The sequence below is a fragment of the Apostichopus japonicus genome, chromosome 12 (genome assembly GCF_037975245.1).
Source record: "Apostichopus japonicus isolate 1M-3 chromosome 12, ASM3797524v1, whole genome shotgun sequence".
NCBI classification, from domain to species: Eukaryota; Metazoa; Echinodermata; class Holothuroidea; order Aspidochirotida; family Stichopodidae; genus Apostichopus; species Apostichopus japonicus.
The window spans coordinates 1,435,904-1,454,001 of NC_092572.1; the positions used below are offsets into that span (position 1 = coordinate 1,435,904).

An 18,098-nucleotide genomic window follows, 5' to 3' on the forward strand; every position below is an offset into this window, starting at 1 on the left:
TTCAGTGTCCCCCTGATCCTTTTTTTTTTCTAAACTATATCTGTCTTCAAGGAGCTCTAAATATTAGTAGTCTTATTGACATTTGGTATAAGGTACAATATCTAATTTTTGACACATGTGACTAACACTGACAAACAAAGAATCGCTTGTAAATTGATTTCTCTTTTATTGGATGATTTTTTTTACCTGAAAGACTAAAAAAAACGTAAAAAGAAATAATGATAATGATATATTTCATAAAATTAAAGAGGTTAAAAAATATTTATGGCAAAGATAGTTTGAAAAACAATATCATTTCTCACTGAACCAATGCCTCATAATTTCTTTTAGGATGGAGACACATATTTTAGTGTGAAATTTCACTGAAATTTGCTGCAATGATATAAGAGCCATCAAAAATAGACAAATCTATTAGGAAAGAACATAACCAAGCAGAAATTGCAACCGTAGTGTCTACTTTATCAATTTGCAAAAGCTCAAATAAAGATAACATGATCTTAAAATTGAGGAAAGGAGCTCCATCAATGCTGTACCTAATGTGAATTAAACAAACTGTAGATTTAAACATCTTTCATGAAAGAATGTTTTTTTCTGTGGTATGAATGTCTGGAAAATAGAGAAGGTGCAACATATGCAAGATGGTAAGGAGTGGGTGATTAATTTGACTTGAGCTTTGTTTTGATTTGACTTGAGTTAGACTATCAAAAACAAAAACGTGGAATTGTACCAATATTTGTCAAAATGAATTGCCACATGACGCATGACAAAGTAGATATTTTTTTGATGGGTTTTATTTTACATTTTGCATGTTAGTTCATATGTTTTATGAGTATTGTGTAAACAAACACATTAAGGAAGCAAAGCAATTTGAAGTAATGTCAGGCTAAACTGTTTTCAAATAATCATGCAAGTACTATATGTCAAGTGCCCACATAGGAGAAACCATCCCCCTGGGATGCAGATGCATAGTCCTGAAAATGAAAGAAAACACACATAAAGTGTTAAGAGAACGTTGGATAATAGCAGACAATATAACAAGGCACATGACAAATGACTTTACATTAATCTTAAAAGTAACAGTAGATATTCTTTCAACAAGCCCATATTACATAACACATAATTTGGAACATAGGGGAACTTCTAACAGCATTTTTTCTGTGAAAATGACAGCAATGTACGGCAGTACAAAGTGAAGAACGTCATTGCAAGGTTACGTACGCATATGCACAATCGGAACAAAAACATTACTGCAATATGAATTCACACCAAAAAAATACTACGTATACTCTACGTTTATCTAAGCGATTATACTTTGTTATACGTTTCTGTACGCAACTTTCTACGCAGTGTCTACGAGGTGTCTACGCCGTGTCTACGCGGCTTAGGGCTTCGCTCCAATGCCCCTGAATAGGGATTATACGCACGTAAAAACGTACATTCTCGTACAATCTGTAGACGTAGGGTGTTCGCGGCCGCCTTACATAGCAGAGCTTCTGTGGGTTAGAATATACTCTGATGAAGAAAATAGTCGGTAAACTCAGTATCGCACCTAGCTCAATTAATGAATTTCCAAAATATTCAACCACAGAGTTAGCATGTAGGCTATTTAAGCCGATTGGAATAAGAGTAAGGAAGAAAACACGACACTGTAGGAGCACAAACGATCGATTCAATCAGTACAAAAACTTTAGCAAGGAAACTATATTAATTACGACAATTTCCCCTGTCTGTTACTATTTGTACGAGTTCCTCCCGTTAGGCATTAAATTAAATTTAGGTAACAATTCTAGAGAACTAGGTAGGCCTTGGCCGATCCTACCTCTTAGCCTACATCGAAAGTTACGCCGTATACACCTCGCAATTAAAACCACGATAACCTTAAATGAAAAAAAAAACACAATATTTTGCACTTGAAGATCTGACTTCCCCCAAAATACAATGATAAGGGTAGACCCAGTTATTCTTAATACATTGAGATTCCAATTACTAGTCAAAATTATTTTCTGAAGAAAAACCGTACGATATTTGTTCACAATTACTTATGCTTAGATAAGTGCTTCCTCACAATCAACGCGCCGCCCCGAAACTCGCTCCGCTTACGTAAAACTTCTATTTATATAACACGTGGAAAAACCCGAGTTTTTACACGCGAACTTGCCTAAGTTTTATTGCACTATGGGAACGACACAACACATTGAACATGATGGTACATTTCCCGCCATCTGGACGTCGAGTGTAAATTTTGGTGTAATATGCAAATTATTAATGATACTGTGCTGTACGGTTAAAACTTAACCTACTGCGACACATACACATTTTGGGAAGCTTTTGTAGAAGTAAATTTTGTATCAAATGTAAAGTACTGTATAGTACAATAATTTATAAAAGACGGTTTTGCTCAGGTGGTAGGGAAAAGGGGTGTTTCGGTGAACTCGTACAGGGATTATACGAGGTGTCTATGCGGCAATTGTTTGTCAACGAGTTTATACGCAATTGTATTTGTTTATAAGTCTTTTTACAATCATGTGCGCGTAAACATGTCCAGTTATACGTGAGCGGTACTGTAGTGTTGAAAAAACGACAGTTATAGTACAAAAGCTTTTCATGAAATATCTCTTCACCTACTAAAATGGGGGCCCAGCTCTTGCCACAAAGTAAAGAACCAATGTTGATTTGTCACTGACTCGATCTATCTGTAGCCTACAGAAACTTGATCCAGAATAAGCAGGTGGGCCTATATATCTAGGTACACCAGATGGAATCAACAGGGGTAAAACTACTCAGTACTTAATAAAGCCTACAGACCAAGATAGTACCTTGTTTAAAAAGCTTAACTAATTTTCAAGTACTATAATATATACTGGGGTTCTGGCTAGTGGGGGTATTATCAGTGCTGACACCCACCAGTGGCAGAAGTCAGTAGTAAACTAATATCAACATAGGCCTAGTACTGTGTAGTTGAACTAGTACTACTCTACTTTGGAAAGCTTCAGTCCTCCAAAATTTAAGGAAACGACATTGTAATCGTAAACAATTTTCTGCATATTGAAAGCTTAAATCAGAAACACGAGGTCCCTTAATTCTTCATACACCACACAGTAGAATATCTGTCGTGCACATAAAAGTACATTTGTACTTAACTACCCAATAAAAACGTTGATGACGGTCACCAATGGCACCTTCTAAAATGTCACTTTTAATTCGACCAAGAATGATTAAACAACTTCGGATTTAGCCCCAAATCATTGTTCAATTTGCTTTATGCCATCTGTCAACAATGGAGGTAGTACCTTTTAAAATACGTAAAATTTGCAATTCGAAATATAAAGGTTTGTACTCACATTTCGTTTGTATTTTCAGCCCAAGGTAAACAATTTTAAGAATTTCATCCCCTCTCAAGTCCGACATTAGCACAAAAAGATATTTATTGAACATTAAACATCTCTTCTTTTCTACAAGCAATTTGATTGCTGCCTTATGAATATTTTTTAAAACGGATTTTCAGAGGATATCCAATCTGCGGTGTACTGAACTCGGGTAATGGTTTGAGCTCCCACAGTGCATTTCACCGATTTTGCCAAGTGTTTAAAGATTGTACAATAACGATAAAAAGAAGCACTCTGATTACTGACTGAATGTATTAAGTATCGATAGTAATTGACCAACTGCATACGTCCATAACGACATCAGCTATTCGTGTAAATATATGAAAAGGTAGCCTGTATATTAAAATGTATTATGCTACCATGCACGCACCCCTTGAAAACAACAAACATGTTTTAGTTTAGATGAAGGGTGATACTAATAAGTTGTACACAGTGGAATTATCCATTCCTTTACTGTCTTAGAAGTGCTGTTGATATTAGTGACAAATATAAATAACGGTGACAAATTACACTGTCAGCTGAATTGTGGAATGATGTGTCGTTGCCGTCAGTTGACTTGTCTATGCTATATATTGATCCCCAAATCCATAACGGGAATAGTTTAAAAGCGCCATTGTAATATTTAACTGCTACGAAAGCAATGTCAATACAAATATTCCATGACGATGCGAGTTGCTTGGGTTAATTGAGAGTTTTCTGAACATTTCAATGTATTTAAACGACCAACAACACCAAATCATGAACCCATCTGCTCAGTCTATAGAATCCTTGAGGCTTTTGATTTAACAATCATAAAATAGTGACATGCTGCTTGCAGAACATTTATCGAGTTTTTGGTCACGAGAACCAAATCGAAACCTAAGTAGCATTAAGATGTATAGGTCTAGGGAGGAGTGTGAGAGGCTTGTTAGGCGAAGGTATACCTCGACCGCAATGGCCTCTTCTCAACTATACAGAGATAAAGATTCACGGGAATATTGAAACGATACAACAGACGTGTGAACAGCAGAATAGGTAATTATTACGTCACATATAAAAAAGTAAGCAGTGATATGTACTTGCATAGAACGAACCAAATAAAACTCACAAAAAGATGTTACTGTACAGACAAAATATAATAAAATAAGAACGTGCAAAATGTAAACTTATTTTTTATATTCCCTATGATCTAACCATATAACTTGAAGTAGGAGGAATGAAGTCATACGACAGATACTGAAGCCACCCATCCATCTGTTGGCGCTTTGCTTGTACGGCAAGGAAGTAGCAGCGCGTAATACAAACACTACGTGGTCGACATAACTAAATTGATAAAGTTGATATAAATTACTAAATAGTGAAATAGTGATATCGTGTGCCGCAGTTGGGTGCCGAATTCGTCACAATGTGGCAGTAGACTGCAGTTTCACAATTCATTTTTGGGAAGCGATAGTATAAGCGGGTACATAGGAAATGCAATTATTTTACTAGTGTCGTCTGCTCAGCTGTTGCTTAGGCCCCTAGACCAGGTCCGGCTGTCCTTTTGAATGGGATATGACTAAAGCCTAATGGCCAGAATAACATGGAAACGCTGTTATGTCTTAGGCTTATCACTAACAATTCAATACTAGAAAAATATGCTTAATTTACATAGTCCTATTTACGTAGCCATGCCCTTGGTCTAACCTATGTTAGCCTCGTAATTAAACTTAAGCCTAGAATTTGTCAGTCTGTTAACATATCAAGAATTGTATAAAAATCCAAACAAAATTTCATCTGCAACATTTTCCCAACACTATAACTTTGGCGAAGGAGCATAAACAGTACAGGCCTAGCCAGTAATCTGGTTTTGTGATAGACTCAGGCCAGCCTAGCTAGGTATGTCCTGGACAATAACTTTAAAGTGTATTTGCCTAAATTGACTCAACTAAGATGTTGAGGCATAATGGTATTCACTAACCATATTCGGATAAAGCTTTGTATGCAAAACGACACATTCAAGCCACTACTCGTGCTAACATATCATCATTTTATGACTGTAACTATTATAAACATGCATCAAACACTCTCACTTTATAAGGTGGGATATGTTCTCCTGCATAAACTACTACCCACTTTGCAACAATAACGTGAAATTGAGAACTGCATGCACACACTAATATGGAAGTATTACACAAAGAAGGTGTGTGTGGGAAGTGGGGTGGGGGGGGGGTTGCTTTTTTACAGCATTTTCCAGGGACAGGTATGACACATTTGAGTGGAGCACTTAAATAATATAAGCTAGAAAAAAGTTTGCCGTGTGCCTCTCAGATACAAGAAATGACACTTTCCAGACATTAAAAGTTGTACAAAACACTTCACCTACTCGAGTCATTAGAGGCGTGAAAAGAAAGTTTTCAAAGTTATGTCTTTGGTTAGGAGTATAGTGCTTACCACCTTGGTCGTCATAACAGGTCTCTGTTGTAAAAAAAATATACCTACTCTTTCGAGAGAAAAAAAGGTAAAATTAAATTAAATTTCAAAATCAATTGCGCCATGATGTATGAAGATGTACAAATGATCTGGCTATTTCACAGCTTAAACACACGGTGAAACATTGTGTCAGTATTCTTCTTAGGTCAATTTAAATGGGTCTAACACACTTGACACACACTCAGTTATTCACTTCCCGACACAAAAGTCACATCTATCACTAGGGCGATTGCATCTACTGTTCACTATACATATATATTTAGGAATTGAAAAAAAAAAGAATTATCATATTGATATATCCTAATCGTCAACAGATGTAATAAGCAAAGTAAAATAGCATTATATTTACATTCGATACGACTGAAAATGACTAATGATGTATAATGACTCAACATTTGATCATCATCTATAGACACTACAATTTCTGTAATCATATCAGTTTATTTATACTGATCATACAACTTGGTAGATTATACATGTTAACGCTAACATAACTCTTTACCACATTAACCAGTGGCAAATTTATAACAAATACTAAGGGAAGTGATTATATGTCCATAAGTATGATATAACACTTACTTCACAAACTTAATATATAATTTCAAGATGCCACTTAATGAAGATATGCCATTTATGATCTGGCTTAGTATTACACTTTGATATATGGGTTTAACCATCGAGTTCATAACCACTAAAATGAACATATTGAATATCTTAATATAATGATCCTCGTTCAACTCAAATCTGGTAAAGTTTTTATACTTAAGTAATCATTTCCTTGGGTGCAATTATCCGAAGTACATAGTGGATGCATTGAAAGATGTAACCCTATGGTTGTACATAAAACACATTTCCTACATAACCGAACGTTGTGCCTACTTCAATTAAGTCTAAATTTGTGAAGGATTCATCATACCTTTGTGTATGCAACCATTTTGGTTTACATAACTTCAGTGCTACAAGAGGTTATTGCTTGACAAATGTGTCACTGTTTGTAACTTGATCTAAGTTGTGTTTTATTTGAGTTTTCCTCTTTTTTTTCTTTTTCACGTTGTTTTTTGCCTCTTGACCCTTACAAAGAAATAGACTGTTTGTTGCTCTTCTTCATGTTTCATTATGTTGTTTCTCTTGTAAGTTCTATACTTCGCTTGTCACTGTTGTCATTTCCTTCCACTCTCCATCTTCGGATAATCGTTCGAAGGTATTACCGTCATTATTTCGTAGCACTGCCAGATAACATAAATATTCATAATTAGGATATCTGATTTTACATATGATTAAACACATTATTTCATACATAACATGTATTCCATCATTTAAAATACAACTGAAGATTTTAAATTCAAATTATTTCATTAAAACACGCAATGATATAAATACTCACTTTGTTAATTTATTTCCAAAGATTCTGCAATCACTTTAATATTAAACAAATGCAAACAAGTTTACTGCAGTGTAATCCATGATTTACTTGGTGCATAATGAAACCATTTTAATATTTTCACAACTGAGGATGACATTTTGATTAGTTGCGTCCACAAAATTTGACTTTTTTTAAGGTGCTAAAATGTCTACATTCGATCTTACCTTCGAAATTACCAATATCCTGCAGTTCGTTTTCAGAAAGTCTTTCTGGAACTGTGCTGTTATGAAACCTTTTTAGAAAAAAAAAGAAAGGTAACAAGTTTCATTAGTTTGCACATGCCAACTTTCTAACTCATGTATCGCGTTTGGTACACTTTGTACTCTATGAATATGAAGTTCGATGACGTCATACTAAGGATATACAAAGCCTACACCAGGAGAGTGACCTGGGAAATATGAAGCAGGAATTAGTGCATCAATCTCTCAGCAAGAGTATTTATTATAGCTATTTGATCAGCTAGATATATGTCATTATTAAGGGCTTCATTCTCCTTAACATTATTAAATGTTGTACTACAAAATGTTAAATCGTTAATGTCAATAACAGCAGACAATATTGTAATTTCACGAATTATATTTTAATCGTTGTCTCATAAAAAAATAAAAAAAACTGTATATTTGTTTCGTATGTTGTCGTTTATGATATTTGATATTGCATAGTCTCTAAGACAGGCAATACAAGTTCTGCCCATTTATACTTTCAGCTATAAAGTAATAAACAAAAAGTTAATGAATTTCATTACTAACAAGCACAACAAGAAAAGGCATCAACATGTATTATTATTGTAGTTTTTATTGTTTTAGAGATAAAAATATAACACCATTCTAGAAATACATCAAGGGTACTAACGATACGCAACACTGTAGAGAAATAAAATGTACAAAGCACATATGGGAAAGCAATTTCGATAGAAACATATACTCACTTTATTGTCTTCGTCTTTTTATGAACCATGCTTATGACAGCTTTAAATTCATCTGTGGTCGCTAAATGGACCCGGTGAAAGACAAGCTGATCGTGTATTATTGGTAACTCTCTTAATTGAACAATTGGGGAGTCTCCATATATCTCCAAAGATGTAAATTCGGTCTGTTGGAATAAAATTATAATTGGTGAATTTTTATTTATTCGGCATTACGTTATTATAAACATTATTTCCGCCGTTTAAGTTGATGGTAATGTGTTTTAAGGCACAATAAAAGGAGTTTGTGAAGCTCACATCAAATTCCCATGCAGCAGATCTGACGATGCAGGGATACTCAGCTTCTGCTGAGTTCGGAAACTTGTACTGGGTACCTATGATTGAAAGCTCTACAATGATAGTCAACCCACAAAACTGAAAGACATGTGATAAATATTTTTGCGTTTGGAGCTGGCCTGCGCACACCATTCAACCTAAGAGGGAATATGTTATGAAACTGCTATTGTATTGTACGCTTTAACAAAAACTGTTTAAAACTTGTAAATCTGTGATACAGGGTGCCGAAGTTAACCGCAATAAACAGACGATGTATCGAAGGGTGTGTGTACACAATACGCTTAATTGAATATGTCACAATCCACAAAAATTCTACCACGTGACAAACATTTGGTGATAAATTAATGTAGATTATAATATATTTGTTGTGTAAAATTGGTTCTCTAAAGCTTCATCTTGTATACTTCGAAAATCTATAAAAAATATTTGTAGGTATACTGAAGTTTTTTAAAGTATAAACCTTTCTTAAGTTTTAAGAGACCAAATTTATTAACATTTCAGAACTCTTTCTTGTACAAATTAACCCAAAGTTGTGAGGGGTGGGGGACCCCATGCAACATACGTACGTCCCCATAGCGGCAGTTCGTAATTTCAAGTTGAACCATAGCTACCCATTGACCCCACCCCTACCACCCCCTCCCCCAGGAAAAAGCTTATACGAATTTGACAGCCAACGATTCTTCTGTTGCATACAGTTCGAATAAGAAATTTAGTTACATCAATTCTGAAATTTTCAATTTTTTTTTTTTAAAAGCCTTCTTAACTTTTAACGGAGAACTTAAATATGTATCACTCAGAATCAAATTGTAGCATACTTGTCGTTTTATTTGTTTCAACGTGCAATATGTGGCTACACTATCGAAATAATAATATTAATTGATAAAACGTGCAAGAAAAACGGAAATACATATATGTTTGAATTTTCTAAATTGATAACCACTGACGATACACACAATCTGCCACGAAAGCAAGAGTGTACATTTTACATATATTTTGTTACTCTCTGAGCAATAGTCCCTATATAATAATTCAAAAGGGTAGAAGGGTTATGCTTTGGTTTAGAGAACAAGGAACGATGTTGGTTATTTAAGTGTTCACCGTATAATACAATGTATTAATCAGCATATTTATCGTAAAAGTCCTTCACAGGACAATATTGCTAAATTATAATCGGCATGAGTTAACTACAGAAACTGATCTATATAAAGATAATAATCCTTGCCTTTCTCTCTTTACAAGTCTTCAACAAGTGTAGAATTGCATTCTGGTAGTACTCATCTGTCATGTGCATGAACAGTAACTTCTTCATGTGTAGCAACATAGCGTATTTGTTGTACTCCTCTTTATCATGTGTTCCGACTTCCAGCAAACATGCTAATAGATCACAGTTACCAGATTTTACAAGACTCTCCATGGTTTGCTCCTTCTCTTCCTCTGTAATAAACCTGAACAAATCATCCACCAGTGTTTTGTTATCTCCATTGCAGTTATTTAAGTAAATCGAGGCAAACAACCTTGCAATTAATGGAGATCTAGAAAGATAATCATTACATCCATCAGTAATTATATCTTCAATATGGGTTTGCCAAGCACTCGATATATCTTCTAAAACGTTGGCATTCAAGGGTCTTTCCTCAGGGTTAACGTCCTTGCCTTTTTCTTCCCGTTGTTTTCTTCCTAAACGTACATTTATTTCTTTGTGTTTTTGCTTCTTTTTACTTTCTTTGAGTTGACTTAATCTTTCGAAGAAAACAGTTCTTTGTGATTCGGTAAACCCGATCACATCTACCCTTGTGTAAGGTGTGTTCAAAACTTTCACGTCACGGTCAAGTTTACGGGAAGTGACCCAAATTTTCATTTTGCTAAAGTCAGTAACATCACCCTCTAATACCTTCTTGATACTTAATATTTTCCCCTTGTCATCATTCGTTACATTATTATGAAGCCTTGACCAATTGCTTATTCCATCTAACATCACAATGCTCTTTTTCCTTTGTAGATCTAAAATGATTCTGTTAGCTTCTGCCGCAGACTTTTTGCGTCTCAAAAATGTCATGAGTTCCTCCAATATGCAAGCATCTTTTGGAACATTCTCAAGTTGAATGTAGATCAGAATAAAATCTTGAAGGATTTCTCCATTCCTCCACTTTCTTGATATGTCCCGAAATAAATGTGATTTGCCAATACCAGGCTCGCCGACAAATAATACTCGGTTATCCCGCTCGCCCTTTAAAAATGCAGCAACCAGTTCATCAGCATTATTTACATGTGATATACCGTTGTCTGTATACGTTATTGTGTACTGACAGTCACTACAATAACTGTTTATTGAAGAGATATCTTTCAATTCTTCTAACAACGTCTTCTGTTTTACTTCTCCCAACAACGTTCCTATCGAAAAAAGAATATCAGTAAAACGATTATTTCATCTCTGTGTTATATATTTCTTTCAATAACACCGTCTCGGTTACGCAACACTATTATTTTTTCATAGAGGCTATTTATTCTCCAATACTTGAGACGGAAAAGGATGTCATTAAATTGTTTAAAAGAAACTTATTCCGTTAGCCAGGTATTTTCTTCACCTACAAACTCGAGAAAAGAAATCAAATACAGATGCTGAAATATATATATATATATATATATATATATATCACTACAATGTAAATGTATATGTATATTGAAACAACTTAATATTGAAACTAATTTACATATACCTTTCCGTCCACCGTGACGTCGATGTAGCTTGTAGCAAATTACGGCGAGGCCAAGAGTTACTATTCCTGAGGTAGTCAAAGCACACGTTAAAATTACTTTCATTGAAGAGTTGGTTGGCTTTGTGTTGTCTCCATTACAACTTTCTGGTAAAGAAATATTTAAAATATTGATTAAATACCTATTTTGGTTGATTACATTGGACGGATCCCTTGAAATAAATGACTACTATTGATACACATTCATTTCAAACAACACAGATTAAGCTGGCATTCCTTTTGCATAGCGTTTATAGCCGATGATGTCATTTTTGGCGACTGCAATTTGTTTCTTTTGTTTCAAGATTACTTTCTTCTAAGAAATGTTTCATCTTCGAAAAGGAAACAAGTTGTATATATTTTTTCGAACTAAACAGTTTGATCATAAAATCTCAATGATTTTATTTATGAAAAATCTAATGATATAAATGTTAACATTCAACAGTTCAGTTATATGCATATTGTTATGATGTAGCATGTTACTTTAAAGGTTAACTACGCTAATTGATGTTATGCAATTCTTAAATGGTGTATTATTAGGCTAATTTGTAAACGTAAAGCACAATCAGTGCAGTTCTAAGCTACGGTCGAGTAACCTCACCGAATGCCATATATATTAGTTTTCAAGGAGTGGCTCGGCCTCTTCTCCCAGTGGCACCAACCTGTACGTCACGCCACGTAAAACAACGATGTCTGCATAGCCCTTACAAAACCTACCTTTTCCGTTCCGGCCTTTCTTCACCATGCCAACCACGCTGTGTGTGACTTACTCTTAACTCTCTTTTGGATACCATTCTTCTGAACTTATTATTTACCTCACCTGGTCCTGTTCTCTATACCGGAGCTGTTATTTATACGAAAAGCGCCTTCCGGAAACTTCCAGACACACCCGCACTACGGTTACAGACTACCCTGGGATTTGACACCCCGACGGAGAGCCCAGCGGTAGCGAGGTACCTTGCGTGCGCGCTAAGTTAACTTTAAGTATTAAGGTATGTAATGTATTTATGCTAAGTTATATATTTTTGTTACCAAGAGACACGCATTAGATTCTTTTAAAACAAAACCTATCTAACCTACTTTATTGTGTTCGTTTCCCAAACCATGATATCTGGACTTCGTAACAATATTCATAAAAAGATATTGAGAACCGAAAAAAATGAGTTCATACCTGACTGTAGTTTAACTGTTGTATTTCCAATCTCCAATATTTCGTGATCATAAAGAACAGTGCAGTTAAACGTAATATATTCCGCACATGTTAATTCAAACCGAATAGTAGTGGATATATTCCAGGTATCAGTTGTATTGTTATTGATCTCTGATGATTCCGTCTCGGTGTAAGTAACGTTATCTCTTTCGACGCTCCAATACAAACTAACTATCGGACGAACCTTTTCTATGAAGCAGGTTAAAGTGGTAGGGTCCTTGGGCTTAATTGTTACAATACATTCATCGCAGCTACGACAAGACTGAACAATAGGGCATGGAGGCGACGGAGTAACTTTAAGAAAACAAATACGAAACATATAATTATTGATCTTAGTTGGTTTTGGAGCTAGATGTAGTTAAATTAAATACTTAATACCAATAATACCAATAATCACAAAGCATGTGGGGGAACAGCGTGTCCAAATTTAACGGAAGATATTGTTAAAGGCCACTTTATGTAATCATACTTCCATCTCAACATCTTAAAGTTCATTAATATTGTTAATGAAGTTAATTAAAGACTAACTACGTCAACATTATAGAAGCACGTAAACTTTTTATTCTGAAAGTATAAAAAGGATTAACTAATCAAACACTATTTTAACGATGAGCTTAACAATTGAAATATATTTTCACATGACTAATGTCAAATTGAGAAAAAATAATCAATTCAGTTTATTTCTATTATGCAGATCCAAATAACAAGTCTGTTAACATTCTCACCTGTTATTAAAACTGAAATAGACCGTCTCCATATCGTGTCATTCTCAAAAATTACAGCAAACGTATATATGCCCTCGTGTTCCAGCTTAGCATTGATAATTTTCATGTTCCCTTCAGAGGAGATGTCATAATGGTCATCGTCATATTTCTCCCCACCTTTTACACCATTCTCTAATCTAAGAATTGGTTGAGTGTGTGATACTGAGCCCTTGTACCAATAGTATTTTTGCACGTTACCGTCAAGCATGCAGTATATGGTTCCTGTATCCATTCTTTCGACTTTCTGATTCGAAGGACAATTTTGGCCAAAACCTGTATGTAAAGTAATTTGATAATTTAAAAATATTCCATTGGGTTAAAAAAATATCGCAATTAAGTATCTTTTCTTTGCCGTTTGTGCAAAAGAAAGCTAGAAAACTTTTAGTCGCAAGACTTATGAATGCATGTGCTGCAATTCAGAATACCACTAATTTCGAGCAGGGTAACAGTGATATAAGGGTCATATGTCTGCTATTAGGGTTTACATTAAATAAATATTGACATAAGATATCACTATTTACAACACTTAATATGTTTGATACATGTTTTATCTGTTTAAAAGTGCACATGCACGTATTTGTAATTAGTAAAAATATTGTGTGGGCCGCTTTCTTTCGTATTGCCAAAGAGAAGTGATGAATGCATATTTGCCAAAAAACAAGGGATAAATTACTGTTACCGATGTTTCTCATATCGAGCAAATATGAAATTGTCACAAATGAAGCAACACGTGGGACGTCTGTTATATGTATAGCATATGAATACAGAGTGCAGAGGTTCACTGCGCCACACTGTGACTTGTACGTGTGTTCCATGTGTGGGTGTACTTATAGTGTGTATTCGTAAAGAATGTTAACGTAACATACACACACCATACACAAACCTAACATACACACACCATAAATAGTATATATTTACATAACTTTGCGTTAAGAACTAACAATTTACTTATTTCGTGTGCAAATATGCCTCACAATGCACCAATTGACGTCTACTTCCCCCTTCTAGTGACAGTGATGCCTCAGTTAGTCGACGGTTATGGTACTACTTTCAGCAGATGAATTGTTTAAACAGTCACTTGTATATTTGGCCTTAGTATTACACTTGACGTGATATAGCTATATAGGTCTATGTGAAAGTCATGTCAAACCATTGCAACGTCTCTCAGTATGTTAACATTCTATAACAGCACATGAATTTAACAACAAAGGGTTAGACTATAGTTTAATCTTTTATCGTTACACAATGAATAATAAGTCATCAAATGTGATTGTGGTATCAGTAAACATCATGAAAATGAACAATTTACCTAGACCATCCTACGAAACGAAGAGTATTGTAAAGAGGCTAGTTCAACTTTATCAAATCAGTGAACTTATCATTTACATTTGTTACATCTTCATTACCTTGCTCCAGAAGGATGAATATCACGACAATTGACCAAGCCATGATAAAGACGATATGACCGATGTCTGAAACAGGAAACAAAATATGTTAGCCATACTAAATATATGAAATGACAAATTGATATCAGCTATGGAGCAAAAACAGTAGAGAAATATATTGGTATAGATTTGGTATAGATTAGTAGCAGTTGATCAAGGCGAAGGATTCTGCTCGTTTAAGTCATGCATCTCAGGCTAGGTCTATACGCAGCGATAAACCTAACTGTACGCTTAATAGAAGTGCTGTATCCGAATAGTAGTCAACGTATTGGTGCGATAAATCTGCCTCAAATGTGTAACTTGATGTAAACTGAGTGAAACACGAATATAAGATAATTAATAATTAACCACATGTGCAAGACAAGATCTGACTGTAACGAGCAATCAAAATGTGCATAAAACATTTTGTATGAATGTAGACACATTATCTTAACCCCAGTCAAAATAATAAAGTCTCTGTATGAATGATCTTGCATCATAGATGCAGTGGTGTACGTATTGTCCAATGTTTAATGCCACAAACGGCCCAAAATAATCAATATATATGTCTGGCATTACGGTATAGGCTGGGCCTAGGCCTCGTTGGAGCGACTCATTGCAAGCAAGGCAATTTGCATTACCAATTCCTAATGACGATGGCTTTCAAATATATAGCTTTATACAATTAACTATACACATAACAGAGGGTATATGGACTACAGAGAGTTCAGAATAGCCTGGTTAAGAATACAAATCTAGTGACAAGGTCCGATTATGAGTACAGGTATGGTGAATGATTTCGAGAAAGTCATAGGCATAGTATATTATCTGCGCCTCTCAAGTACAATGCCCATATGTATTACATGGCATATATACTTGACTTTCAAGTCAATTATCACTTCATCAGCTATGCATGAACATTCCAAAAATCTAAACCTAAAAGCCAAATAAGCGATTTCCAGCAAAGGAACAGAGGGCTCTGACAGACATTTATATTTGAAAGCAAATCCCATAACGTAGGGACCTTTGTAAAAATTTGATAATGTAAGGGGCATTGTCATACTGAATAATCTCATCATTAAACTGAACTTTTGTTACGTTAGAAATGCTTTCTAGCAGAGAAAGTTACAAGAAATATTTTCAGTTTTTTACACCTGCTAGGTGCAATACCCATATTGTTAGTACAAGGTCCAAAACCCTAATCAAGACTCGAGCCGCCATATTTCCACCTGTAAGAATCGTTGCGCAGAGTGCATGTCAGCTTGTTTGAACTATTTACTTGATATTTCCAACGTTTAGAGAACTCCCGCGACCCACCGATTTGATTTTTCATGTTCGAAGCAACTCTTTGGTCTCAATAAACCGATACACTTGCAATCCGATACTGTGTGCTTTGTATAAATACATTCCCCAACGCACAACTTTATATTACGGCCCACCGCCTGCAAAAAGTATGTTTTGATCAGGACGACGACTTGGGAATTATTTTATTCTCCAGCAAAGCGACTTTCAGGGAAAAGTTTGAATCTAGTCATACAAAGAACTGTCGCTTCAATGCTAAAATAAAATTTTAAATATTAAATACCGTATTATCAAGTTTTTTTTTTGAAGAGTGACATTGATAGAACTTCTATATAAACGTAAAATTAAGGATAAGTAACTTGTAACCGAGTAACGACTGACTTAAATTTACACCTATTTAATATAAAGTTGAGTATCAAAAAAACAATGCACTGAACAGGGCTCAAATTTAACGGTCGTTTTTTTTCGGCCGAGACCACCAAAAATCACGTCGGACAACCCAAAACACTACTTAGGTTGTCCAAAAGACAACTAGCGTTTGCCGTAAATGTTCAACACTTCGAAAAATCTCAACAAACTCCCTTTTTTAAATCATAATCTGCTTCCAAAAAAGTAATAGTGTTAGTATCGCCCCCATCCATATTAGAAATAACGTAAGAAATAAATAACATTTTGGTACGTTCCGTAATGAAGGGGAAATCCTATACTTTAGCTGTATGCAAACCCCTTCGCATCGCTAAAACTTAAGCATATTTCGTTATTAGTATAGACAGAATGTGGAAAAAAAATCATTCAAAATATTGTTTGTTATGTTTTTCATAGGCCTAACTGTCAGTTTGTGTACTTGGGGTTTGCTTCCACAAAATGTTTGCCGGAAGGGAGCAGTTTGAAGGTTTTGCATCCCTGGTTAAAAAATTGCTTCCCAGGTGCAGAATCCTGCATTCGTAAAAGGTTGTACACAAATAGTTCCTTCCATGATTTCCGCAAAGTCGATCTCCGTAAGACTAGTTGCCAAGTATAAGTCTTTAGCCTCATGGCCGACAGACTAGGCCCGCGTAGCCTAACGTTGCGGTACTTAAGTATGGCTCTCGCGCAATGTGTGCGATGTACTATGTCTGGCAACTCCAGTTGTATTTTTTTATGCACTCACTGGACAACCAAAATCCTTCAGACAACCAAATATGAAAGCAGGGTTGGCCGAAGAACAACCTAAAAAGTTTCTTTAAAATATATGCCCTTTCTATTGGTTCATTGGTTCTGATTGAATAATTCTCTACAAACATTATTTATCAGCAATTCGATACAGCACCGTTTCATATTTCTTCTGGTTAATTTTGATAAATATTTGAGACATCTTTATGTGTGAAAGATATCCAATACAAAAAACTTATTTTTTTATCAAATGTCATCATTTTAAGAATTAACAGCAAACTAATAATCTAAGTCATATCAGCAATTCATCTCATTCTGCATATGCCGGAATGATTCTGTGTAAATAATTTAGTACTACTAGGTGAAGGTATAACTTGTATAACTAGGGGAATTAATACTTTAATTCCCAAGGTGATACATCCTTAACCGGCTTAAAGTTAACAGGGTCTTATAAAATAAAATTGCAAATGGTTGTCTACTATAAAATAAGACAATTCACTTCTAAGGAAGTTATAGGCATCTTAACTTATCAGTTGTAATTAAAACGGTCTCAGTAACTACCTTTGGATCTTTAAGACAATCGTTAAAAATATCTCTAGTTGTATGGCCACTGTAGCATACACTTTCACTAACTTTCGTGATATATTTTACATTTAAAGCATAACATGCCAAAACCGTCTGCTCTTGTGACGAATGGAATCGGCATTATGCTAAGAAACTATCTGTTCACAGATTCATGTTGATAATCACACTAAGCTGCTCTTGGAAGAAACGTTATTTTTTTTTTAAAGTTTGAAAGTCTTAAGTATTGTCAGTGTTTGTACAGCAGCAACTTTAACTTATTTCTGAGCGTGTAGTGACGTTATTTATCATCTATATCATGTTTCAGCTTTCAGTATTTCCCTTCTTTCTCTTCACTTTCAACATTTGACGACAAACGGGACAAATGAACTCCAACATCATCGTTTCCAA

At 35.0% G+C, this 18,098-nt stretch overlaps 1 protein-coding gene across 2 annotated transcripts in view; it reads right to left on the reverse strand.

Annotated features, from left to right (window-relative positions):
* Nucleotides 1–4,401: 4,401 nt before the first annotated feature.
* The window catches only part of LOC139977655 (uncharacterized), a 41,478-nt gene continuing 27,781 nt past the window's right edge, over nt 4,402–18,098 (reverse strand). For both annotated transcript variants that reach the window (XM_071987131.1, XM_071987132.1), the window contains exons 2-9: nt 14,655–14,720; nt 13,210–13,521; nt 12,446–12,778; nt 11,239–11,382; nt 9,744–10,912; nt 8,189–8,352; nt 7,425–7,492; nt 4,402–7,063 (exon numbers count right to left, since the gene is read on the reverse strand). In XM_071987131.1, coding sequence (XP_071843232.1) covers nt 6,975–7,063; nt 7,425–7,492; nt 8,189–8,352; nt 9,744–10,912; nt 11,239–11,382; nt 12,446–12,778; nt 13,210–13,521; nt 14,655–14,720 — 2,345 coding nt within the window. In that variant the 3' untranslated portion in view covers nt 4,402–6,974. The remainder of the gene's footprint in view (nt 7,064–7,424; nt 7,493–8,188; nt 8,353–9,743; nt 10,913–11,238; nt 11,383–12,445; nt 12,779–13,209; nt 13,522–14,654; nt 14,721–18,098) is intronic.